The 27,793-nt window shown below is 39.9% G+C and overlaps 1 protein-coding gene across 3 annotated transcripts in view; it reads right to left on the bottom strand.

The window, feature by feature from the left end:
• Positions 1 to 25,210, bottom strand: part of IFT52 (intraflagellar transport 52) — a 33,124-nt gene extending 7,914 nt beyond the window's left edge. Inside the window, exons 1-11 of one of the 3 annotated variants that reach the window (XM_063107204.1) lie at positions 25,073 to 25,210; positions 24,066 to 24,186; positions 22,541 to 22,665; positions 21,445 to 21,532; positions 14,837 to 14,966; positions 14,466 to 14,541; positions 13,097 to 13,168; positions 9,180 to 9,306; positions 8,278 to 8,364; positions 6,613 to 6,681; positions 2,515 to 2,669 (exon numbers count right to left, since the gene is read on the bottom strand). In XM_063107204.1, coding sequence (XP_062963274.1) covers positions 2,515 to 2,669; positions 6,613 to 6,681; positions 8,278 to 8,364; positions 9,180 to 9,306; positions 13,097 to 13,168; positions 14,466 to 14,541; positions 14,837 to 14,966; positions 21,445 to 21,532; positions 22,541 to 22,659 — 923 coding nt within the window. In that variant the 5' untranslated portion in view covers positions 22,660 to 22,665; positions 24,066 to 24,186; positions 25,073 to 25,210. The remainder of the gene's footprint in view (positions 1 to 2,514; positions 2,670 to 6,612; positions 6,682 to 8,277; positions 8,365 to 9,179; positions 9,307 to 13,096; positions 13,169 to 14,465; positions 14,542 to 14,836; positions 14,967 to 21,444; positions 21,533 to 22,540; positions 22,666 to 24,065; positions 24,187 to 25,072) is intronic. The other 2 variants (XM_063107203.1, XM_063107202.1) reach the window with 2 other exon arrangements.
• Between the last annotated feature and the right edge of the window lie 2,583 nt (positions 25,211 to 27,793).

The following is a 27,793-nucleotide window of genomic DNA, read 5'->3' as shown; positions in this document are numbered from 1 at the left end:
GATAAGGGGAAGAATAAATGCCGAAGCCAAATAGAAATCTGTGAAATGGGGCTGAGCTATGTATTTCCATAGCACTCTGGCCTGACCTCTGGCACTGCATTTCACCACCCCATGTCTCAATCCCCAACCCAGCAGACCACAAACTCTGAGGGCAGGGACTCCACACCATATGTCTCTACCTCCAACCCATAGGCATCAATATGTACCGGGAGGACAAAGGAAGTTAGTTCAAAGCAACACCCTATAATTGACATCAATATTTAAAGCCTAACTGAATTTTTACTCAGAAAAGAGAAACTGCTTTCAAATATGTTACCAGCAAATAAAAATACCTGAGTACAACATACAGACATTGGAAGCCAGTAACAACTGCCCTCTGCTGTGATACAAAGACAAAGACAATTAAAAGAGTTTGTCTAAGCCTCTGAAACATCCACTACTTGACTCTGCTGACACTCACACAATAGGCAGTTCCAATCAACCCTTTATTCAACACTGAAGAGCAGTCATAATGGCCTGGTCTAAACACATTAGGAGAAAATTAGGCCACAACAGCAGAAGCTGGTTGGACTGCAGCTGGCTAGAGGAGCAGCCTGATGTATCTTTGGTTCTAAGAACAGCTCTGAACTGCAGAGGAGGAGAACATCAGAGCTCAAAACCAAGCAAGCAAAGAGCCAAACATGCAGCCAGGAGCTAAAGGATTTATGCCTTGGCTGTCACTTGCAGAAGACTACAGGTGGGAGGGGGTGAAAGAGATGCCCCAGCAGTTCTGGCAGCTTTGGTCCTGTTTTTCAAAAGCACCCTTACCTCATACAGCAACAAACCTCCAGAAAATTTCTTCCCAGGTTCAGCGTTAAGATTGCCTGGATTGAAATTCAGGCTTCAATTAAAACTAGTTGTGTCACCTTGAGCAAGTCACTTAATTTCTCTGTGCCTTGGTGTCCTCACATGTAAAATGGTGATAATAACTTCATCATGATTATTACATGACAAAGCAAAGTACATATAAAACTTAACATGGTACTTGCTACATGATAAGTTCTCAATAAATATTAGTTTATTATTAATAATATTGAGGGAAGGGGAGGTAAAGGGGTGAGCTAAGGGCAACTGTGGTCACCGGGGCCTGATTAGTAAATAGCTAACTTTCCCCAAGCCTCAGCTTCTTTAAAAGATAAAATAGAGCTACTCTCTACTTTTAAGAATTGTTGTAAACAGTAAATGTGATAGTATTTGCAGGATCTAGGTAAAAAGTAGATACTTAATAAATATTTGTAAAAGTTAAGTTGATATGATGCAGGTACAATGTATAAGGTTTTACAAAACAAGTTCATTAAAACACAATAATAATAGCAGTTACTTTTAGACTAAAACATGCAATTACATAATTCCTGGGCATCTTGCCTTGCTTGACAAAACCACAACGGTTAAATCCATGTCTTGGCCCATTCTGCCCGTAGTCACATAACTAAACAAGGTTGGAGGAAAACACACGACCATGTTGGCTTGTGGAACTTTAGATCCATGACCACTAAATTCTGGTGTGCCTTTAACATTGTTAGGCAATCCTTCTAAAGCAAACTTGTCCATTTCCTGTCCCTTTCCCCTAGAGGCCTATTGTATACCTTTTCTCCCAAATCTGCAGTAGTTTGTAAAATTAATTGGAATAAGGAAAAGTACAGGTGACGAATCCTATTAGGAGACTGCTGCAGCAGATCAGGAGGGTTGAAAGATGGAGCTAGTAAGAGTAGTAGCTGTGGTTTTGAGGGATGTTTGGGGAGAAAAAATCCACAGATCATGCACCACGGGAGGCTGTGATGGACAAAGCTGAGAGACTGATTTCTCCCTGGGGCTCTGGGCAACTGGTAATGCTGTTAACTGGCTCTAAGAATGCAGGAAGAGGGAAGTTAAGTAGGTTCTGTTCTGGGCATTGTCTGTCTAATAGCTGAGAGAGTTCCTTGACTTTAAATCCCTGCTCTCTCCTTGGGAAAATACCTTCCCTTCTTTAAACCTCAGTTTCCTCATCTGGAAATGAGGCTAGTAACTCAGGACTGCTGAAAATATATACATATTTTTTTCGGGTGGCTGGCTGGTATGGATCCAAACCCTTGACCCTGGTGTTACGACACTGTGCTCTAAACAAGCTCACTGGCTGGCCTGCTGAAAGTATTAAGTGACGTAACAGCATGAAGTGCCAGTAAGGTGACCAGCCATCTTGGTTTACTGAGAGGATTCCTGGGACTTGGGACTCTGTGCTAGAACCAAGAAAAGTCCTGGGCAAAATCGAACAAGCTGGTCACCCTAAATGCCTGGAACGCACAGGGGCTAATAACTGCTGGCAACTCCTCGGCATCAACCCCGCACCACCACCCCAACTTCTTTGTTGACCGCATCATAGATCTGAGAACATGTTTTGCATAGTACATTTGCCTAGCTCCTGTCCCCAGACTCATGTTTTCAAAACAAACCCTCAGAATGGAATGCAGTGCAGCTCGGAGAGCCACAGGTACTGACTTGATGACCTTGGGGAGGGAGGTGGTATCCAGCTGGTAAATGGACAGGTCGAAGAGGGTGGTAAAGTCCCGCGGGTTCTCGTCGCCCTCCTGGAGACACACTCGAAGCCGCTCTGACAGGGTGGCTGTGTCAGGAAGCATCGTGTAGTCGGAAATCTGAAAGTCACAAGAGGGTTCCTCTCAGCAGAGCAGGCACAAGAGTTTATTCTGTCAAGCCTCCACTGTCTCAGGTCTAAGTCTACAATATTTATACTCTCTTGTCAAGAGACTCCACTGTTCGTGATCACTGACAACTCACCCTTAACTAAGCCACTTTATGTGGAAAGAGTAACAAAACCCCAAATTTGGCTAAACCCAACTTTCCCATGACAACAGTACTCACACAGCTGAACATAGCTGGAGAAACACAACCAAGCTGACTGGTCTCCTTTCTCTCCTGTGAGACGCGTGAGAGTATATGATACTGCAGATAGCCCCCTCCACTTGTATGCTAGATCCCAGCCCTCCTCCATAGTCTAGGACATCCCTCCAGCATTGCTGAGGGATCATGACACATGCCATGGTTGCTAACCATAAAGGACCAAGAAAACTTAAATGTCCATCAATTGGAGACTAGCTAAATATATTACATTTAAATAATAAAAAATACAGTCTTATAAACAAAATGAACAAAAAAGAATAAAGAAGACTCTATGTACGAATATGGAAAAATCTTCCATATATACTGCTAACCTTAAAAAGTATGGTGATGGATAGTATACATACACAGTGTATATAGTGCCATTTATGTAAAAGAAGGGGGAAGGAGAGTACACACACATATATTTACTTATATAAGCATAAAATATCTCTGGAGGAATATACAAGAACCCATTAAGACTGTTGTTACTATGGAGGGGAGCAAAGTGGCAGGGCTGAAAGAAGACTGTTCATTGTGTATGCTTTTGAATTCTGAACTATGTGCATGCATAACCTACCCCCCAAAATAAATTCAAATTTAAATAAATGCATGCTGACAAGAAGTTCATTCCTAATTGTGTTTTGAACTACATTTAGCCAACAAGGCCAAGTTAGTAATAGTTTAAAAGCTGGTCCTCTGAAGTTACCTGCAACACACTTCTACCTTCCCTCGCTCCAGCACTGGAGGAGACATGTCTGAGCATTACAGAAATAATAGGTCAACAGCTCATTTTTTTTTGTAGCCCAGGGGTCAAAAACTCCCCAATCCTCAAACTATTTTTTTAAACAAAAAACAAGGGACAAACATAAACAAATAAATGCCCTTCCTAGCAATATTTGGCTGTTTTAGAGACATCAACCCTCTGACGTGACAGTGGGTGAAGGCAAGAGCAATAACAAGGGCACTGACTGCCAGGACACAGCCCCAGAACTTGACACAGAGACCAGTAATGAGTCCAGCAGTCCCAAAGATCTGAGGCTGACTCTCATCTCTCTGCATAGAGGCCTTCTTCAAAATCCAAGTTCAAAAAATTCCATCAAGACCTTAGATGTTGTATTAGTCTTTTGCTGTTGCTTATAAAAAAAAAATACTTCAAAATGGGTAATTTATAAAGAAACAAAAATTTATTTCTTACAGTTTCAGAGGCTGGAAAGTCCAAAGTTCAGAAAACACGTCTGGTGAGGGCGTCCTTCTAGGGCGATGCAGGGTATCACGTGGCAAATGCGCTGAGCAAGAGAGAGCTAACCTCCTCACTTGCTCTCCTTTTAAAGCCATCAGAACCACACCCATATCCACCCATTAAACCATCACATGGGCACAGTCCTCAGGAACCAGTCACCTCTCAAAGGTCCCACCTTTCAATTATCATAATAGGATTTCCTACCTTCTTAACACTATTACAATGGAAATTTAGTTTCCAATACATGAATCTTTGGGGGACACATTTAACCCACGGCAGATGTGCTGACAGAAACATAAAAGAGTGTTCCCAGGACCACTGGCTTTCAATAGTTCCTGGAAAATTTTGAGGTTCAAACTTGTTATGTAAATTCCTACAGCTCTTTAATTGAGCTACCATTTTATTTTATTAAATACCATTTGAAACTGAGCTACTAACAGAGTTTGAAACCTATTCGATGTAACATGATTTGATCTGAAATTATATTTAGTAAGTTCAGTTTTTCAGAACTGCGCACTTTCCGATGTTACTAGATCCAGCATATTACTTTTCAAAGCCTCACAATACAAAGTACACTTTTCACCAGGTCTCAAATCTCAAGATATATGTATGGTCCTGGAGAAAGACTTAGCAACACTATAATCTTCCACTAGCTTTCTACTGATGCTTCCCTTCTGAACTATCCAGTGTCATGTGTGGTGGACAGTGGACAATGGAGCAGTAGAAAACGTCCAGGCTCCAGAACTGCCCTGACCTCGACGTTAACAATGGCCTGGACAAGTATTAATCTAAGTGGAGACCTTGAAGAATTTACTTACTTCAGTTTCCCTAGCTAGAAAACAGGAATGACAGAAACTGAGCAGGAGCAAGGTGGCCACACAGAACAAGAGCAGATGTGGCACCTCTGAAGCTGCTCCCTCGACCCCGACACTAACTAGGATTGGCAGCTGCCAAAGAAGCCATCCATTCAGGGTTGGGTCCTGTGAGATCTGAAAAGCAAATCCCTTGCTGTACCCCTGTTCTTTTATATTCGGGGACTCATATCATTTTTCAGGAGGAATTTAAAGAAAATATTCAACACTTAACATTTCCACATAAGGGAATATTTTAGACATGGGGTGCTCCTGTTTCCTAACCCAAATTGGCCTCTGGGAAGCCACCCTAGCTGAGGGAGGACACAGTCAGTGGACAGCCACCTCTGATCTTCTCACCCACCTCCTGCTCCCCACAGCCAGGAAATCATTTTCCTGACATTTCAGAGTTTAAGAATCAAGGAAGCAGCTGTAGAATGAGTAGGCTTTGAGTCAGGAGACCTGGGTTTGAGTTCTGACTCTGCGCTTGCCTGCTATTTGAGCACACCACAATCTCACAGAATTTCAGTTTCCTCATCTATAAACTGAGAGTAAGATTAGCTACCTCCCAGAGCTGTGTGAGGATTAAATAAGATGATTGACATGGAAGTATATGACATACAGTGCCTGGCATATCATAAACACAAAACATTACAAAAAAAGGCTTATATACATATAGCACTTTTTACACCTTTTAGTTTAGTAAGTAAATTCACATATATTAACTGAGGCCTCACAATCATCCTGTGAGACAGAGAGCATAGGTATTAGTATCCCCATTTCACAGATGAGAAAACTAGGATGAAAAAAAATCAGAAAGCACCTGCTTAAGGTCCAAGGGCCAGTAGTGGAGCCAGACCTGGAATGTAAGGACTCCTTCCTGTGCAGGGCTGGTTTCACTATCCCTTGTTTTATGAATAGTATCATAATGCCTTTAGAATTGTTATTTCTAAAAGCAACAAAATTATAGTTTAAAACTTAAATCCTGATGATCTTTGTTTCTTCATGAAAAAATTATTATTATTATTATTTTTTTTTTTTTTTTGTCCTTTTTTCGTGACTGGCACTCAGCCAGTGAGTGCACTGGCCAGTCCTATATAGGATCCGAACCCGCGGCGGGAGCATTGCTGCGCTCCCAGCGCCGCACTCTCCTGAGTGCGCCACGGGCTCGGCCCGAAAAAGTTATTTTTATATCCCTATTTCTGAAAGAAGTATTCTCTACAGATAAACATTTTGAAAGTTTGTGCCAGACAGCATAATTTAAATTCCAATTTTTATATATATATGGGCTCCAGCCTAATTAATTCTATGATTAATTATATAATTTGTTTATTATTTTTTACAACGTGGACTTCATCTCCCCAAAAAGCATCACATCTTTCCACCTGTCTTATATATTAGGCAAGACAGACATATATTCCTTTGGAACTGTTTGAAGTTGTGCTGAGAAGCTGGACCCATTTTTCACTTAAAAGTTTTTTTTTTTTTTTTGGTGGCTTGCCGGTATGGGGATCTGAACCCCTGATGTTGGTGTTATAACACTGTACTCTAACCAACTGAGCTAACCAGCCAGCTCTAAAAGTTTTTTAATGATTCACAAACTCCTACCTCTGGGTCCTCAGCATCAATCTGGTTTAGGTGAATGTCTCCTGTTGTGAGCCACTGGAAAACAACATCCTGAATTTAAAAAAAGTAAACATGGAATTAAATACTTGGTTATCTGAGAACACTTAGGGTCAGAATTAGAAAATTAAATCAATCAAGAAAAAAATAATAAAGAGAAAAAGACTAACAAATGATTCAAAAAAGGGTGGCTAGCCTTCTCTTGGTGAAATCATATGAAGACTTTTCTTCACCCTAATGCAACCTTTATTATCAGAAATTTATAATTTATCTTAGAATGCTCTAACATCTAACCACAGTCAAAATTTATTAAAACTTGTTCACAATCCTGAAGCAATCTCTGTTTAAGGTCATGACAGTCTTAAAAGTAAAACTTAAAAAGTAGAATATCTAGATCTCCCAGAATGTGTCTAGAGACATTAGAACTTCATGTGGATTCCACAGAAATAAGATCTTAATCAATCTCCCAATACAGTTACAAAGCTGAAGAAAATTATTTCATTAATGGAAAAGCTCAGCAGGAGCTTCTTCCTCTGGCAAACGAGTCCCTGGCACCACACCAATGTGCAGCTCTGGCACGCACTGTAAAGATGACCGACTGCTTCCCCACTCGGTCCCCCTTCATGAGACATTTTTCCTCTGCACCCTCTGACAGAACAATTGCAGCGTCTTTACTTCATTCCCACATCAGCCAGTGAGCAGTCCTGTCCATAACCCCTCCTAACTACCGTGCATGCCGTCAGCCCCTCCTCTCCATTCACACCTTCATTACCTTAATTCAGGTCCTCATTCCTTCCTGCCTGGCTGACCTCCACCTGCCTCCTAATTGGCTCTAGGCTGCCTCCTCTTTCCCACCTTCCGTACAACTGACAGAGGGGGTCTTTCTAAAACACAAATCTGACTGCGTCCAAGGCTGCTGAAAACCCTAGACAGGCCTCCTCTGGCTTTCAGCTTAAAGTTCGAACTCCTTGGCTTTTTATGAGAGTTCCTTGTTGAGCTTGCTTCTCACTACTTCTCCAGGGTCAGCTCCCACCAAACATGGAATGCTTAGAAACGTCCCTCTAGATTTATTAATCTGTCTCTGTCTCTCTCTCTCTGTGTGCACTATAAACTTTTCAAACCAGGGGCTATGCCTGACTCAACTTTATATTCTTAAAAAGATTAGGAGATGATCTTTAACTGAGATACAACAGACCTAAATTTAAAAGATTAACGGAAGCATTTCTGAACAGTAGTTAATGGTTATTAAACATGATAATGAGTTAGCAAGAGAAGTCAAAGAATTTCTTTTAATGAAATAATCACAAATATAATACCTAGAAATGGTTTAGGGAGGTAGAAGATCTCAAATGCTTTTACAGATCATTTTTAGTTGACCCATAATATAATTATATCTGAATTATTTCCACAAACTCCCTACCAAGGACATCGTTTCATCAGCTTTAAGGACTAAACCATGTATGTGCTATATAAAATAAAAAATTGGGGTGGCCAAAACAAGACAAAACTTTATATTCTTAGTGCCTGGCGTATAACAAGTTCTGAATAGCTGGTTTTAAATGAGTAAATAAACTTATCAGTATTTTTTAAAATGATGTGGAAATCATACTTATACATTATACATTAATGTGATGAAAGAGAAAAGCTTACCATGATTTTGCTGTTTTCTTCTTTATCTAAATATTGGTCACTGAACATGTGACATGAGCCAAGCACTGCCAGCTTCCCACCTTGGTTCTACTGATGACAAAGCAGTGTCAGATTCTCAGATCCCAAAATGCACCGCATGTATCCTAGTCCCAAAATGCTTATCACCAGAATCATAATAGCAACTGTCTTATATACTAATAAGTGCCAATTCACATAGGGATCTTAACAGTCTAGAAATATCAACTATAATAACAATTACGCTTTAACCTGCTTCTCATTTTAGACACTTCTATATTCTTCTATCTGACTTTAACAAAAAGTAACAAAAATTGGTTCCACAGCATTTTCCCATTGTTAGTTACCTTATAGATGAAGAGCATGATCTTAAAGGAAAAAAAGATAAATCCAAAGACAATCCATACAGAATTAAAAACATTTATGAGTACCAAAAAACAGTGTTTAACTAAGATCCAAACAGAAAATTAAGCCACAAGCATGAAAAATCTACAAAAGAAGTAACTGGTTAATAAGAAAATTTTCAATTTTTAACAAATCAAAACAAAGTATTTTTGCCTACCAGATTAATGAACATTAAAAATGACTATAAACAGAGTTGGTCAGGTTTCAGTGAAATAAGTTCTTTCACACATTGTTGCTCAAACTGTCAACGTATGCATCAAAGCAGTCAGAAATATACAAAAAGGCCAGTAATGGATGCCATCAGTTACTGGGCAATCCACTGTTTCACCATAAGTAATATGTAGACAACTGAAACATTACTTTGCAGGACTGGAGTGAAGATCAATGAGAAAACATATAAACCTTTCTTGAAATGGTAAGGTAGTTTTTATTGTTTTGATAATAAAAATAACATATACATTCAAACGTAAGAAAGGCTGTACCTTCGAGTGATAGAAAGCCAGAATGGGTCTGTTAAGTGGGAAGCAGACAGAGCCTGTGGACAGAACAGCCACTGCTGGTTTCATGACACTCAGTGTGGCACCAAAGGGATAGACAAAGGTGAGAGCCCTGTAAGGAATTAAAGAAATACATTCAGATTTTCACAAAATGAATTAAAAAATTCTGAAAATAATCTCAGTGTTTCTTGAGTAATGCTCTTTGATTCACCATCAAACACAAAATTTCTTCTAAACTTTGGTTTCCTAACTTAAAAATTGGGGCAATTGTAGCTACAAGTTTAATAAAGCATTTTAACAAATACAAATGTAAATTAACAGCAAAGTGTAAATGATTGTAACTGGAAGAATTAAAGTAGCCCCTAGGATGGGGAGGAAAAAGATAGGGCCTCTTCTAAGAACTGAACTAGAGCTAGTCATGAGCCTGCTCTGCATAATAATGCCTTAGAGGTAAATATTTTCCTTTTCCATGGATTTGGCTGGTGCTATCTCTAAGAATTAATGTCTGTAATTGGAAGGGTATGTTACAAGCTGAATGCTTACACAAATAGAGGCATATATATACACCATATTGTATACTTCTACATAGATCTGCCTTGGATTCCCTCCTCTACTCTCCACTGTCCTAACAAAGACTTAGAGTATCTAGAGTCAGTTGGTCTGAGTTGGTGCAAAAAACTCCTGAAGAGGGTGTGGGATAAGGGGTTCAGTGGAGTGTGGTGCAGATCCTGGGTGAGGCCAACCCATGTTGGAGGGGCTAGGGTTTTACTGAAAGAAAGACAAAGCTCTACAAGGTAGCTGTTGGCAGCACCACTCTCAGCCAGTGAGCAAACCGGCCATCCCTATATAGGATCGGAACCCGTGGCCTTGGTGTTATCAGCACCGCACTCTACCGAGTGAGCCACGGGCCAGCCCTACAAGGTAGCTGTTGGAAGGAAGTCTTCTCAAAACGGGGAGAAACAGATCTTAAGACCAGAACATAAGGGCTGGCTGGTTAGCTCAGCTGGTTACAGTGTGGTTCTGAGAACATCAAGATCAAGGTTTCAATCCTTGTACCAGCCAGCCACTAAAAATTAAAACACACACACACACACAAAACATACGGTTAGAAACTTTGGGGGTACACAGAGGAAGCACCCATGAGAAGTATCCTATAAAGATTTTAATTTCCATTTTCTTCTAGACCATGAGAAAATTCTTTTTTGCTTAAGTTTAAAATTATTTCCCTCTAGTGTTAGTTTTTCTCATCCCTCCAGTAAAGTCTCATCTGGTCATATGACCACGGGCAAGAAGTGGTAACTGCCCCACATTCTCTGCTGTCCCTCTTCCACCCTTACCCCAGCAGTATCCCAGTAAAAAGCAGCGTTGCCCATGAATTCCAGGCCAGGAGCAGAAGGAAATGGGCAGTTGCCCATGCAGGAAGAAAGGCTAAATGGGAGAAATAGGCATACAGATGTGAATGCACATCCCTCCCCCACTGTTTCTCCAAATGAACTCAAGGGAGATGATTCTTAAGGGGAAAAGGAGAATGAGTACTTGCATTATATGAACTATCAGCTATTATTTACACTCCTCAATTTCTTTTATTACTACTAACAAATCAATCAGACTGAAATTTTGATAAGACTTTAAAGTGTGAGACAAATACCCATCCCCAAATTAGTTGGGTGAAAAGTTTGGGAAAGAGCATTCTTGGAAGAGGGAACAGCTTATACAAAGCCCTTAAAGTGAGAATGAGTTTAGCCTATTTAAGGAATTGAAACTAAGTCAGTGTGGCTACAGCAGGGAGAAGGGACTTGATAATAAATGAGGCTAAATGAGAATGTGAGACTCCAACAGGCCAAGATATTTCAAAGCGTGAAGCGGACCAGTTTCCACACCTCAAAGCCTACCAGGATTTCCCAGGAAATGAACAACCAGACATTTGTCTTCACTGCAATTAACTACAAAGTCGTAATGCCACAACAGGCAGGGTACTATGCTTTATACCTTACAAAGCACTTTCACAAGTTATCACTTCACTAGAATTTACCAACAACTTTGTAAGATTAATATTGTTCCCACTACATGGACATGGAAAGAGAAACTAAGAGTTACTCTGCCTTGGGTTACCCTGCAAGTAAGAGATGGAATCATGAATTTCTAACTCCTTTTAATTCCAAGTGCACAGTTCTTTTACTTACACCAACTGGGTGAGCTGACACAAGCTAAAGAGTTAGATCGATTCTTGAATGTCAAAAATGTTAACTCTTATCATATATGTTGCATACATTTTTCTGCTTTAGGACTTTACCTTGGTTTCATACTAAGAAAGCTCTTCCCTACTGTAAGATTATAAAATACTCACCTATATTTTCTTAGTACTTTTATGCTTTCATTTTTAATGTTTAAATTTTTATCCATCTGGAATATTTTGGGGGGTATGGTTTGAAAATGGAAATGTTTCTCCAAATTGTCAGCAAAAATGATGGCACCCATCTCCAATCACTTGAAATGCCACTTTTACGATACACTAATAACCCCCACCCTCTATATATGTTTTGGGTCTGATTATATTCCACATTATTTATTTTTTTTATTAATTATTATTTTCATTATTTCTGCACTAGTATCACATTATCTTAATTACTAGAACTTTGTAACATGATTTAGCTACATAAAAATGTCAACTTCTGTGGGGCAAAATACCCCAAAGTAAAAAGGTAAACTGGGAAAAATATTTGCAACACATGTAAACAAATAAGAAAACAAACCATCAATCGGGAGCAGGGGGAAGGCCAAAAATTTAAAAATAATAAATAAATAAATAATAAAACAACAAAATAAAAAATAAAAATAAATAAAATTCTAAAATAGGAAAAAAAAAAAGGCCAAAAAGCAGTGACCAGGAAGTTCACAGAAGAAATACCATCAGCCAATAAATAGACTTTGGAGACCATCCCATGCACTAATAATCAAAGAAATACAAATTAAAAGAAAAAATACCATTTTTATTAGAATATTCCCTGCTGGTAAGAGAGGAAAAAAGGGGCATGTTCCTATGGACTGGAAGTGTTACCACCTGCCTGAAGGTGCATCACACTGGCAAGTTGGATGATCTTTAACCCAGAAATTCCGATGCAAAGAATCTATCCTACTAAAATATTAGCACAAGTACACAAAATTTATACATTCAAAGACATTCATTTGCGCTTTATAATAACAAATGTAAAATTTTTTATAACAACAATTATAGAAGTTAAGAGTACAGGCTCGGGAGTGGACTGCCTGGGTTTGAATCTAAGTTCTGACACCTGGTAGTCATGTGAATTTGGGCACATACCTCTCTGTATTCTCATCTCTGACCTTCTAGGGCTGTTGTGAGCATTAAATGAGGTAATACATCCCTGTCACACAGTAAGTGCTCAATAAATGTTAGGTGGGTTTTTTTGTTTGTTTTTTTTGGGTGGCTGGCTGGTATGGGGATCTAAACCCTTGACCTTGGTGTTATAACACCACACTTTAACCAACTGAGTTAACCAACCAACCCACAGGTGGTATTATTAAAGCAAAATATTATAAACTACCTAAATGTCTAATAGGAGACTGATTAGATAAATTAGAATAAGTCCAATTTAATCCAGTCATTAAAAAAGATAAGGTACCTACCTATGTCTTTATATATGAAAAACTATATCTAGAAATCTAAAAACCATACTGTTAAGACTGATTATCTTCAGGAGGAGAAGCATGGATTTACAGTAGATAATGTCTACTTTCTTCCTCTTGAACTGTTCAAATTATTTTTTTGGTGAAATTACTTTTGTAATCAGAAACAAAAACTCTTTTCATTTGGAAATAGAAAATGCTTCAAAATGATAAATCCATCCTCTTCAGGTGGCCTCCGGTGACAACACACTCACTGGGCATTGTTTCCACTGCTCTCCTCATCAATGATTCCAGGCACAGCCTTTCCTGCAGCCCGGCTAATTTCCCTAGAAGAAGAAAATTCAAATCTAGTAAACAAAAAAATTTGGGAATTTCATACTGCATTCATTAATAGGAAGTATGAACTAGATGCAAAGGGCCGGCCCGTGGCTCACTTGGGAGAGTGTGGTGCTGATAACACCAAGTCAAGGGTTGAGATCCTCTTACCAGTCATCTTATGTAAAAAAAAAAAAGAACTAGATGCAAGAATTCTGCAGGCTTTGAAATAAAATTTTTAAAAATTAAATAAAAATACACCCACACCTCTTTTGGGAAGCATGCAAAAGTTAACATTAAAATATAACGATCAGTTCTCTTCCTTCTTGAGTCCTGAGGACAGTGTCCATATTCCAGACCCACATTCCAGACTCTACATACTCAGAGCCAGCAGAGTGCTTGGTATTTAGCAAGTTCAAGTGTGGAATTAATAATTTTGAATGTGGGGAAAAGCTCAGAGGGCATCTGATGTTGACCCCTAATGCATTCATTTCCCACTTCCCAAAAGCCCCTTATTTATGTTTTAGAATTCAGATCAGAGAAAGCTGACACCATCCTAGGCTCCAGGGGATGGCCTAGCTATGCCATCAGAGCGTTCTATGCCCTCTGCCAGTTCAAATGGGCATGTGGCATAGGCCAGCTCAAACAGAGTAAATCTCAGGACTGCCCTTGCTGGGAATGCTGGAACCAAGGCATGCTGTCCTGCCCTAGATGGTGTGACATGCAGATATGAATTTGGGAACTGTTAAAACTATTCGGCCCATACATACAGGAGAGAAGAGCCAAGAGAACTGCAGAAAAGGGAACTGGAGCCCTGATGACATGAATCTTTTAGTCACTCCATACCCAAAGCCTGCCCTATTGCTGGGCTTTTCAATTACATGAATCAACAAAGCCTCTTAATTGTTTAAACTCAGTTGAATAGGGTTTTCTGTTACTTACAACTGAAAGTAACCTAACTGACAAAAAGGTAAAAGTGGAGGAAGGTTTCAAAAGATGGAGAAATACACACACACACACACACACACACACACACACACACACACACACACACAATTTTTTTTTTTTTTAAAGATGACCGGTAAGGGGATCTTAACCGTTGGCTTGGTGTTGTCAGCACCACACTCTCCCAAGTGAGCAACGGGCCGGCCCTAGGAGAAATATAATTTGATAAATGATAAGTAGTAATATAATAAAATAAATTATAAAAATATGAAACAAAGAGGCAAGAAAGGAAAAGGGACAGAGAAGAGAATGTGTGAGAGGAGATGAGAATTATTCTGCTTCTATGCTCATCAACATGCTTACCTGTTCAAGACTCCATTGGAAACTAGGGCTTCTTTAGGATGGAAATACTTGTAATATACATTCCTAACCACAGCATCTTTAAGAGAAAATGAGAGGAAGGTGCATTTTAGATTAGAAATAAGTTTGGTATTGGAGACTCATACAAATTTTGACCTAAAAGGAACCCTGGAACTCTGTTCCAATCCCTCTCATTTTTTAAATGGAAGAAGCCTAAGCCCAGAAGGCTCAGACTGCTGGTGAGAACAGAATGGTGGACGATGTACGCTCAGCCCAGGGCTTTTTCCACTGTACCACTGGGCACAGAGGGCTATGGTACGAATAATGAATGGGAAATTACTGCCTCTATTTAAAATAATAATAATGTTAATTACCATTATTAACCATGATTCCATATTCTTCTAGTAGAAAGTTAATATTGGTGTCGAATCTGGATTCTCCACCTTCTCCTAACATCACAAGGATATCTCCACCGCTGTCAAGGTACTTCTTCAGGACTTCAAACTACACAAAGGAAGAAAACAATCTATGAATACCCAAAAGACTTTGTCCAAAATATTATGAAAAATAAAAAATAAAAAACCAAAATATTATGAATAAGACCTTAACTAGCAGAAAAATAAACACTTCAAGTCTATAAGGAATTTAAACATAAATGTATATAAGATATTATAAAATTTACTGTCTATGTAGGATCTCCAAGCTTGTCTTTGAATGTAAAGCTCCGAAACACTCAAACTGAATTGACATTTTCAAAGTTGACTATCTGGACAGCAAACTGGAAGTGGAAAACTATTAGCTAGCAGAAGCTCATAGTTCTCTATTCAGCAGCACCCCTGGTTTCCACCTACTAGGTGCCAGTTGCACCTATCCTCCCCCAACAACCAAAATTATCTCCAGACATTGCCAAACGTCCCCTTAGGAGGACAGGGGGAGGCAAAATCACTCCTGGTTGAGAGCCACTGATCTAGACCAGGCCTTCTCACTGCCCACCAAGGATATCAGGATGAAGGCATTTTGTACCACCCCAGGGAGGAATTCTGTTCAAGGTCATCAACTGACCAAGCTACGGTGAGAAATGAATATTGTCTGCTTATCTCCTGAGAAGCTCTCTCTTTGCTTTCACAAAGCCAAGGAGAGGGGAGAAATCTAGGGCTGATCTTGCTGACACAGCCTGAGAAAATCTGGAGTGGGTAGTCCAGAATAGTACTGTCTCTACTTTCTTCACCAAGCACCCCACCAGAAAAAAAGCTTGAATATACATATATATTATAAAATAATTATAAAATATAATGGAAACATTCACATACTTTCTTCTCTGTCCTCATTTATCTCTCTCAATGTTTGCTTTCACAAATCTACTGGAATACCAACAAATCGTAAAAGTTTGGGTATATATGACCACGTACATTTTCAGCAGCTTATTAAGAGTGAAGGAACATAAATTAAATATTTTTCCAATTCAAAAAATAAAGAAAAAAACTTGAACATGCACTCTAATATGTATATAAATTATGTATATTTATGTTGTAATTTAAAACATACTCTCCAAAAGGAAACGTTTTAAGGATAAGAAAAATATGAATAAATACAATTTTCTTCTGGCACCCCAGAGGTTCATCACATGCATCCCACTTTGGTAACCACTCGCCCAGACCGGCTTTGCTACAGCATGGCCTTCTTGCTCATGCATACTCCCTGGATTTTCCTCTCCCCCTGCCTTCCCCATAATATAGAAAACAAATGAATCAATTATTTCAAAATCAAAGTTCTTAAAAAATCTGTTCAAAAGACATTTCCTCTGTCTTATAATCTAATGCCTGTTTTCTGTGCTTCTGTAGAAATTGTGGAACTTAGAACATTGACTGTTATTGTTAGTTGGTTCATTTGTTTGATTTCCCCTAGGCTATCAGTGCCTTGAGAGCAGGGATCTTGTGTTATTTGACTTTGACCCCTGGTGTCAGTCATAGGACGCAGCACATAATAGATTCTTAATGAATATTTTGGGGGAATAAGAAAAAAAAAAAAAAAACCACAAATACTGCAATTAAAAAATAGGCAAAGGAGCTGAACAGACATTTCTCAAAAGACACACAAATGGCCAACAACTATATGAAAAAATGCTCAATATCAATAATCTGGGAAATGCAAATCTAAACTACACTGCAATATCATCTCACCCCAGTTAGACTGGCTATTACCAAAAAGACAGAAAATAACAAATGATGGCGAGGATGTGGAAAAAGGGGAACCCTCCTACACTGTAGGTGGGATTGTAAATTAGTACTGTCATTATGAAAAACAGTATAGAGGTTTCTCAAACAACTACAGATAGAACTATCATATGATCCAGCAATCCCACTACTGGGCATATACCCGAAGAAATGGAAATGAGCATGTTAAAGGGATACCTGCACTCCCAAGTTTATGGCACCTCTATTCACAATAGTCAAGATATGGAACCAACCCAAATGTCCACTGATGGATGATTCCATAAAGAAAATGTGGTATATATACACAATGGAATACTACTCAGCCATAAAAAAGAATGAAATTCTGCCATTTGCAGCAACATGAACTCAGAAAAAAATTATGTTAAATGAAAGTCCAGGCACAGAAAGAGAAATACCGCATGTCCTCACTCATAAGTGGGAGGAAGGAAGAGAGGGAAGGAGGGAAAGAGGGCAGGAGGAAGGAAGGAAAGAAGGAAGGAAGATAATAAGTTGAACTTTCAGAAGGAGAGAGCAGAACTGTGGTTACTAGAGGAGGAAAAGGGGAAGTGGGAGGGAAATAGTGAGAGGTTGGTTAATGAACACAAAGCAGCTAGAGAGGAAAATAAGTTCTACGGGTGTAGAGTTGGGCTAGGCATCTATAATTAACAATAATTTACTTCATGTTACCAAATGGCTAGAAGAAAGGAGAATGAATGCCCTCATCACAAAGAAAAGTTCTGTAATGATGAATATGCTAATCACCCTGATTTGACCATCATGCATTTGTACACATGTACACATTCATATACATGTACACATTCATATACATGTATATATGTATTGATATTCACCTCTGTACCTCACAAATATGTATAATCAATACGTTTAAATAAAAAATAAAAATAAATATTTTTTTGGAGGGAAAAAATGAGGCATAACTTCATGGATCCTGGACTCTTCACAACAGACTGCATCTCTCCCTAGATTCCATCTGCCTTTTTCCTCCTTTTGATTTCCTGACAAACTCTGTTTTCCAGATAGCTCTAAATATCTGTTGTGTTGTTTGACTGATAATAGCAAGCCAGGCCTAGTCTGCAATATATATACATATTCTCAGAGCATAGCTTTTGCTTGGGAATTCTCAGAGCATAGCTTTTGCTTGGGAAATCCTACTGGGACTTGGTACTTAAGATTGTGTGGTTCTGGGATTTGTCCATGTTGTCTAAATGCAGTGGGTATAGAGTTGGTACTGACATCTCCTGTGTCCTACTGGCCATCTCACATTCTGAGAAAAAGAGATATATGAAAGACAGAATGTATAAATAACACAAGTTAGGAAAGAATGTATAAATAACACAGAAGGAGTTTCCACAGATGAGATGACTCTGGCTCCACTAGGCATCTAAGTGAGACCCTTCTAACAAAAGAACAGATATTTTGTACAAATTGGAGATTTCTTATTTTTTTATGGCAAAAATAGGAAGAAAGATTAATTTTTAAGGCCTAAATTTTAGAGGCCGACCTCCTAGTAGGAATGTATTCACACTGTTAAGTTTTACGATATGGCAGCAAGGGCAGAATATTTTATTTATTGACATTGTATGACCCACGCCAGTGGCTCTTACTGGAGACATTTAAGGTATCCAGCAGGTATTTTTGATTGTCATAATATTAAGGTTTAAGGGCATTTTAGTGCATGGGGGGCAGGTCCTGCAATGTTCGGGCCAGTCCCACATGGAAAAGAACTGTCCCACAACTTTTGAATTTCTTCTTCCCAGACAGTCATGTAGATTTAAAAAAGAAAAACAAACAAACAATAACTGATCCTAGAATCTAACTCCAGTTTACGTATAAATACAAAGTATTTTTTGCATGGTTTATTTAACATATCCTGAATTTCCAGGTATATAACTATTGTGTAAACTGAAGGAAGAATTATACTTTCTTTTTTTCAGAACTTTACCAAGATATGGTCAGTATTTTGGAAAATCACATCACCAATGGCAATGAGGCTCACAACTGAATTGCCAGTACAACACCTATGCATCAGTCTGCATTTGTACCAGTGCCATTCATGGTGATTCCACAAGCGCATTTAGCCTTTCTTTCAAAATGTCAGATATAAAGAAGTGTTCTATGTAGGTATGCCCAAGCATTAACAAACTGAAATACACATATTCTTCTAGTGTATATATGCCTAAACATTTACAGTCTGAAGTACATATCCTCTCTTATAAATTATCTTCATTTACTTTTTTTACATTATAGTTAGGACATTATACTGACATCTTTTTAAATGGTAGTGGGTTATACTATTTATGCATCTCAACTCAAGACAATAAAGGTGGCATTTATAATATAGGTGGACACTGGTCTGCCAGGAGTGGAAAACACTGGTCTGAGCCATGTGGTCACCTGGTGGTAACACCAAGTGAGGTGGAAACAGGAAGATTCTTCAGCCTAGTTTCTAGCCTCATACTAGCATCTAACATCAGACATATGATGCCTGTCCTGTCAGAGAAGCCTCTGGAGGACAACATGAAAGAGGCATCACACAGTCTGTGAGGGGTGATCTGACCTTTTACTAGTCCTAGGAGGCCATTAGCAATGACCAGGAAGGCACTGATCTCCTCCCTCCAGGAAGCCCCCTGCTGACCAGTGGGATCAGTCCATTGGAAGAATAAAAACTCTAGGGAATATTGGTTCTTATAAAGAAGCTAAAAGGGTTTTTTCCTCTTTCCTTCCCACCTCCCTTCAACTCTAAAGAGAAAGTCAGGGACTAATCTGGTGAGAGGACATTTTATTAGGCAAAAGTTCCAAAGAACTAAATAGGCCTCTCAGGGTACTGTGTCTTTTGGAAGCCACAGCCTTCCATCCCTCAGACCCTGAAGTAAGACTTGGCCTGGTGCCCATCCTGCCTGGGAAAAGACTCAGGCACCGGGCTCTGCCCCTCTCTCTGGATGCCCTTGCTTTCCGAAGGCTGCTTGCTCCTTGGGCAAGGACCTGGTCACCTCTCTCCTTGGCTTTCCTCAGTGGAGGAAGAAGGTGGGGCCAAAGCCCAGTAAGTAATAAAGTATTCCTCTGCAGGCTGCTGGCCTCTGTGCGTACATTTCTCTCAGGGTCTCACTGGGTAGGGGTAGTTGGTCACCTCTACATTCCCAGAAGTAATTCCTACTCCTCTCAATTAACCTGATCAAACAGTTATGTCTCTCTCCATGCATTTCCCAGATGCGAACTTTGCCTTGTAATCAAATTGAGAAAAAAAGGACAACAGATATACTCCCCTGAAGACCTCCTCTCTGTGGCGCCACCCAGAGTAACAGCAGGTTACCGTGATCTGCCTCAATCGATGACCACACTGGCCCTGTTTGCCTCAACCTCCCTACTACTCTCATCTTCCCTGAGCACCAAAGGCACCTCCCATAAGTCTCTATGAGAAAGGCTCTTGCTGTGTTCAGGGTTTTTTATTAATTGTGATAAAATACACATAACATAAAATCTACCAATTTAAACATTTTAAAGCACGCAGTTCAGTAATGTTAAATACATTCACAATGTTGTGCAATCAATCTCCAGCATTCTTTTCACCTTGCAAAACTGAAACTCTATACCTATTAAACAATAACTGCCCATTCAACCCCTCCTGCCCACTCCCAGCAACCACCATGCTATTTTCTGTTTCTATGAATTTTACTACTCTAGGTACCTCATATAAGTAGAATCATACAGTATTTGTCTTTTTGTGACTGGCTTGTTTCACTTAGCATAACGTCCTCAAGTTTCATCCATGTTGTAGCATGTATCAGAATTTCCTTCCTTTTTTTTTTTTTTTTTTAAAGATGACCGGTAAGGGGATCTTAACCCTTGATTTGGTGTTGTCAGCACCACGCTCAGCCAGTGAGCGAACCGGCCATCCGTATATGGGATCCGAACCCGGGGCCTTGGTGTTATCAGCACCGCACTCTCCCGAGTGAGCCACGGGCCGGCCCCCAGAATTTCCTTCCTTTTTAAGACTGAATTGTATTCCATAGTATGTAGACACCACATTTTATCTATTCATCTGTCAGTGGACACTTGGGTTGTTTCCACCTTTTGGCTATTGTGAACAGTGTTGCTATGTATATGGTTATACAAATGTCTGTGACGATTCTGCTTTCAATTCTTTTAGATATACATCCAGAAGTGAGATTGCTGGATCATCTGGTAATTCTATTTTTGTTTCTTTTTGAGGAACCATATTGTATTCCATAGTAGCTGCATCATTTCACATTCCCACCAACAGTGTAGAAGAGCTCCAGTTTCCTCACATCCTAAGACTTGCTATTTGTATTCTGGGCTTTACATTTATCATTCTTTATCTATTCCATGTAATCAAATAAAAAACAGCTTAATTTTAAATGGAATTTTCCTATTTTCAAAGTGAAAATATTACAAAGAAGTACAGTTAATATTTATTTATTTATGTATTTATTTATTTTAAAAGGTGACCAGTAAGGGGATCTTAACCCTTGACTTTGTGTTATCAGCACCATACTCTCCCAAGTGAGCCATGGGCTGGCCCCATAGCTAATATTTAATTAGTCCACATTTTGTGTCTGGAACTTCACATGGATTATCTCAGCTAATCATCACAACTCCATGATGAGGACAGAGATGAAGTGACTACCTTAAGACAACACAGTAAGTGCTGAAGGGGGACTTAAATACAGGATTTCAGTGTCAGTGCTCCTAACGGTCTCACTGTATATCTTCTTTATGAATATTCTTACCTCAGCTGCAGTAAATTTTTCTCTTGGCCCAGCTGTAATCCACAGTTTCACTCCAATTAGCTTCTCGGATGTAATTTCATCTTTTAAGCTAGAAATATGATTTCAAAAGCAAGTGTTAATCCAAAATTTATACCAATTTATGAGTTATTTTAGCCTCTGAACTGTATGGACCCAGAAGACACAGAGGCTGAGAGATGAAGGGACGAGCAAGCAGTACCTGGCCCAGCCTCTCCCAAAGTGAGAATCTCCTTTATAGGCCTGCCCCAGAGTCATCTGGCCTCTGCTCAAATACTTCCAATAAGCCATGGTGTTCAAATTAAACCATGCTAGAGCATAAAGAAGTACTCCACCTACTAATTCAATCAGCTCTACCATTAGCTTGTATGAGTACATAACCTTAACCATTAAGAAAAAACATACATACACACACAGAGATATTCTCACTTAATTCTCATCTTTCCTTTCCCTTAACTGACATATTTACCCATGTTAAAATATGGACAAAGGGCCGACCCCAGGGCTCACTCAGGAGAGTGCGGCGCTGGGAGCGCAGTGGCGCTCCGGCCGCAGGTTCAGATCCTATATAGGGATGGCCCGTGCACTCACTGGCTGAGCACGGTGCGGACAACACCAAGCCAAGGGTTGCGATCCCCTTACCGGTCACGAGGAAAAAAAAAAAAAAATGACAAAAAAAAAAAAATATATGGACAAAGCCACCAACACCTTAAAAAAATTATATTATGCATAATCAGAATAATTTCTTGGTTTGTGATTTGGGGGACAACTTAATAATATGCTGATTGCAAATATTCTTTTCTTTTTTCTTTTTGGTGGCTGGCTGGTATGGGGATCTGAACCAATCACCTTAGTAGTTACCAGCACCACACTCTCCCAGGTGAGCTAACTGGCCAGCCCTGATTGCCAATTTTCAAAAGAGATGTTTTAATAATAATTTATTTACTTCTGAACAATCTTTAAATTGAGCTCCTCCCACCTAAATAATCTATCTTACTTAAGATTATAAAGACTTTTCAGTTTTACCAGCAGGCTATTACTATGGCTTAGAAGGGAAAACAATACACGTGGTTACACTCACCTTTGAATCTTCCAATTACTCCGAAGTCTTTTCTGCATGGATTTATAGCCATTATTGTTGGTAAATACCTCCTTTTTGTATGCATTGAAAAGAATGGTGCTCTGAAGCTCTTTCTCCATGATTACCTTAAGAAAGACAGGATCAGAAAAATAAAAACAATAAACATTATTCTAAAAGAAAGACCTCCAAAAGGAATACATAGTTACTTTCCACTTCTAATTTATCAAGAAAGGGTATACAACTGCAACCTATCTATGAAACCCCTACAGTTCTCAAGGGTTAAGAGTGAAGTGCACAATCACAGCTGCAGAAACCTAAAGCCAAACCCAGTCCACCCTCAGCTTTTGCTTCCGGTCTCTTGCTCTGGCCTTGCCACCAGCCTACTCCCACAGCCCCACCATCACCCTATTCTACGCTCTGGGACCATGTTTCCAACCTGATCCTCACTGCTAACTACTGTTAAGTGTGAGGTATATTCTTGGAGATTCTCTCTTTTTTTTTTTTTCCCTGAGATAAATGCTGTACAAGAGTAGATTCTTTTCATATATATATATATATATATAAACTTACAGTTATATTTATGAAATAGGATCTTACCATACGCACTATTCTGCAACATACTTTTTGACCTAACCTTGTATCTTTCTATATTTAACTAGCCATGTCATGATTGACATGTATTTTTTCAAATTTTTGCTAGTAATACAATGCTAAGAACATCATTCATCATTGAACATGATGTTTTTGTGCACTTTGTATATTTGTAGAGTAAATTCCTACCTGTTGAAAGGCTGAGTAAATCATTTCCAAGTTGCCCTCCAAAAAATTGTACTAAATTATACTTCTACTAACACTAATACATTTCTATTTCCACACAAGCCTATGTATTTCCAATCTTTGTCATCTCAGCCAATAAAAAAGGCCAATAAAACGCTCTTTGTTTTAATTTGCATTGAAATTAGTGAGATGGCCATCTTTCACTATATATATAGGGAATTTGTATTTCCTCTGATTTTCTTGTTCATGTACTCTGCTCATTTTTCTATGGGGTTTCATATTTTTTCTAACTGATCATTAAACAAGCACTTTCATAAGTTTCTGTCTTTAGACTTAGGTTCTGGTAGCTTTTCTCGTTTTTGGTTGAATTTTGCAGGCCATATAGAAGGTTTTAAAGTTCATAGAGTCCAAATACTAATGTTTTCCTTTCTGGCTTCTGGATTGCATGATGCATTTAGAAGAGCTTTTGCCATTCAACAATGTTTTCTGCCAGTATTTTCATAATGTAACTTTTTAACATTTAAATTTTAGTTTATTTGGAATTTATTTTGGTGCTCAAAATGAGCTTCATTTTTTTTCCCAAATTACTAGAAAGCTTCTAGACACCAATCCTTTTCAATGCTGATGTGAAATACCACCTTGACTATATAATAAATCCCTACATATATCTATGTCTTATTCTGAATTCTATTATATTCTACCTGCTTATAAATTCCCACTCACTTCCATACTAATTTAATTACTGTACCTTTATGTTATAATATATGGTGAGGCTGGAGAGCTAATCCCTCTATTACCTTTAATTTTTACAATTTCTCTGGCTACTTTCACATATTCTTCTTTATGAACTTTAAAATCATCTTGTCCGGCTGAAAAAAAAAATCCATGATCCACCATTACGACACAGCTATCTTTTTATGTTCAATTCCATGCTTGTTTCACACTGTGTACAAACAATATTGTATTCTGCTTTCTCCGTTTCCTGAAAGAAAAGTCTTCATGATTAGGTGAGTGATTGCATGATCTATTGCATGGTTATGCCATGATGAACTCAACCATTGCCTTCATGGGTATCTTTTCAGCATTTTACCATCATAGATACTATTGGAATTTACACATTTCTGTTTTTGCCACTAATTATTTTTGCCGAAGAACACATCCCTAGGAAAAGGGGATAAATTCCTTCTGGAGGTTTACGGCTCATAAAGGGAGAGCATAATCAAAGCTACACTTCCAGTCAACAGCTACAGCTCAGCCCTGGTGAGAGCAGCAGATCTGGGTTCCTGTACTGTCGGAATTATCCAGAATTGAATTTCCTTAAAAATAAGAAAGGACTTTAAAACAATAAAAATGATCAGCATTTGGGTAGCTCTGTCCAACCATTCTCTCGCTTTCTCTTCAATAACCTTACCGGTCACATTAGCATTTTGCCAGATGAGTGATAAAAAGACCAAGGGCGGCAGCAATGACAGAACACAGACTATGATCTTATAGTTCTTCGTCCAATGCTCTTCCATACTCAGGAGGGCGACTAAATATCCGCGCGGTCCGAAGCGATGGAGATTGGAGCCATTGGAGCCACTGGAGCCGGGATTGCGGCCTATATCCGCGCCCCCAGTTTCCTTTACCCCAGCAGACTTCGGGTTTTCCTTAAGACTAGTTCAGGGGCTTCAAGGACAGTGTGGCGAGGCCTTCGTCAGGTCCCAGGCCGCCCCAACGTCCCGGCCGGCCCATCACTGTCGGACCTCTCCTTACCTCAGGCACAGCGACCACCATCACCACCTGACACCGCCCAGCATCCCGTGTCCAGGTATCTAAGGCTGCTTGGCAACGGCGGCGGCTTTCCGACTCGCTGGGAAGGCGTGGCCTCAGACGTAGAGCTACCTCCTAGGCGACGTGATGACGACAGAACGGAAGTCGCACGTTCGCCGTGGACGTCGGGAGGGAGGGAGGTGGTAGGCAGGGGGCGGGGCTAGTGCGGGGCTGTACCATTACTTTGGCTGAGGAGTAAATCCAAACACAGCGATCAACTTTTTCCCAAAATATAGCCCATTTCGTTTGTTCTTTAATATTAGATATTATTAAAGGCTGATAAAAATGGTAAGTCTCAAGGGTCCAAACCACACCCCACCCCGAGGGAGGAGAATAGCGAAGGCTTCCGGCAGGGGCGGGGCTTCGCTGCTGCGCGCGCGATCCCCAAAGCGCAGGCGCAGAGTGGAGGGGCCGGGCGGGCGGGTCTTTTCCGCGGCTATCCTGGATCTGGGTGGTCTTCGGAGCTAGTGTGTTAGGTTGCCGGCTGTTGGGGACTCGTACCTGGAGGCTTAATTCGTGAAGCGAGAGGATTGGGAGGCCACGGCAGACTTCCCGAAAGAGGGTGGGCAGGTTTAGTGCTGAGAATGGTATCACAAGGTAGTTCTTCCTCTTTTATTAACCCACGTCTTTGAGCGCCACACTGCCAGGTTTGAGTAAAATATAAACTGTATTAGGAAGTTGTGAGGGGTCCGAGCTGGTCGGAAAGGCGCTCCCGTTGAGCAGAGATCTGAAAGAAGAGTGGTACTCATTAAGGCACGGGCTGTGCAAGGGCGTTCAGGGCAAAAGGAACTTTTTTTTTGCTTGTGCGAAAGAGCCATTGTGGCATACAGGTTGCCCTGCCATCGCCATGAAATTGGGTAACCAGCCACCTGCAACCACAAACAGGTCACCCTTCTCTGCCAGCGAGCCCTCTATGACTGCCCTGAGAGGTGTGTGGAATTGTGTACAACGCTGCACAAACCGATGAGTACAGAGACATCTGACAGTTTTGATTTACATTTATGTTAGTCTTCAACACGTACAGAGTGGTAGGTGTTCAGGATATTAAAGCACAAACACAAGTCGTGTTGCCTTTCCACAACTACTGTCACTTTATGAAGTGGAGAAGAGTGTGATTGAGAATTCTCCGGATGCTGTATTTCGATGCAAAATTGGGTGAATACCGCCCAAATTTAGGGATAAAAACGGAAGTGATGTATTCTCACTGGAGAGAGTAGGCTGTGCCACTTGAGGGTTGGAGCAGGTCTTGGGATCTTTCTGCCTGTTGTGCAGTTAGTGTATAACAGGCACCTGCCCAGGGCATTTCTCCCACTTTTGGAGATTATAGAAAGAGCAAGGATTTTAGAATCAGCTACCACCATGTTCAGTTCCTGGCTGTGGCTTGTACCAGCTGGATGACCTTGGGCAAGTTGCTTAATCTCTCCAAGCAAATGTTTCCTATTTGTAAAGTGAAGTTAATAATTTCTAAACACTGGATTATAATGAGGATTGTAGATAATGTGTATAAAACTTGGAATGTGTTGCACTGGCCAGCCACCAAAACAAAAAACAAACTTGGAATGTGCTCAATGAACATAGGCATAGCATGAGCAATTCAATAGCATAGTTTTTCTTTATTTTTATTTTCTATCCCAGTGAAACATTTTGTGATTTTACAATATTAGAACAGATGGAACCATTATGTTTCACAACCCATAACTTGTTATGTACTTTTGACTACTATCCTGTTTCTGACAATTACACTCTTGTTTTTTGCTTTGGGAACTTGGGAGGATTTTGGTCTCACTTTCCACATTTATCAATTTACAGTTACTATTAAGATGGAAATCAAAATGTTTCAGAGTTCTCAGCGCATGTCGAGCTTAACATTAACCCTTCCTGACTCAAATTTGATCTCCAGTAGGTCAGTGTCATTGGTGTTTTTTCCATGGTCTCCCAGCTTTGACCACCCTAATTCCTGGGGCAGGGGGCTGGGTGGACAAAAAAATGGAAGGGAAAAGAGTGGGACTGAGTTAAGAAGAAAAGGCAATAAAATCACCAACACACACTGATCCTAAGAAAATTCCTCCCTTTGTCCCTAAACCTAAAAGCTAAGAAGGCCACCCTAAAGTATGAACAACAGGTTTGTGAAAAAGCAACCAATTTTCCGCTGAAGTAAGGCAGCATGATCCATCTCACAAGTGTAGGGTGTCCTGAATTCTTGAGGTGTGGACTTACGCTCATGTCCTGTCCAATCAGAATCACCTTTTGAAATGACTGATCCTGAACACATGGAGCTCCATGGGTGGCCAGGATGCTCTGGTCATCAAGTCTGCAGCAGGTCTATGCAAGGCCTGGCCTCCTCATGTGAAGTAGAGCACAGCATGAACTTGGCAGCCAAGCTCAGACCATGAGCGAGCATCCAGTTGAATGTCTCCTTTTCAAGACCCCATTTCTCATAACTGGCTTGTTTCAGCCAGTTCTTGATTTGGTTCTCATTAGATATTTTGAGTCATTCTGCTTGGACCTCACAGCCAGAGTGAAGGGCAGACCAACACAAAAGTTAAATGTGACAGCCTCTGGAATCAGCGTATATTGCTCCATGTCCCAGTTCTGGCCCTTGTTAACCACATGACTGTCAGGCAAGAAATAACTTCTCTGATGCTGTTTCTTCATTGGTAAAAA

This window comes from Cynocephalus volans, chromosome 1 (genome assembly GCF_027409185.1).
Source record: "Cynocephalus volans isolate mCynVol1 chromosome 1, mCynVol1.pri, whole genome shotgun sequence".
Lineage (NCBI taxonomy): Eukaryota > Metazoa > Chordata > Mammalia > Dermoptera > Cynocephalidae > Cynocephalus > Cynocephalus volans.
The sequence above is the reverse complement of the archived record's forward strand: the minus strand, read 5'-3'. Positions and strand labels throughout refer to the sequence as shown.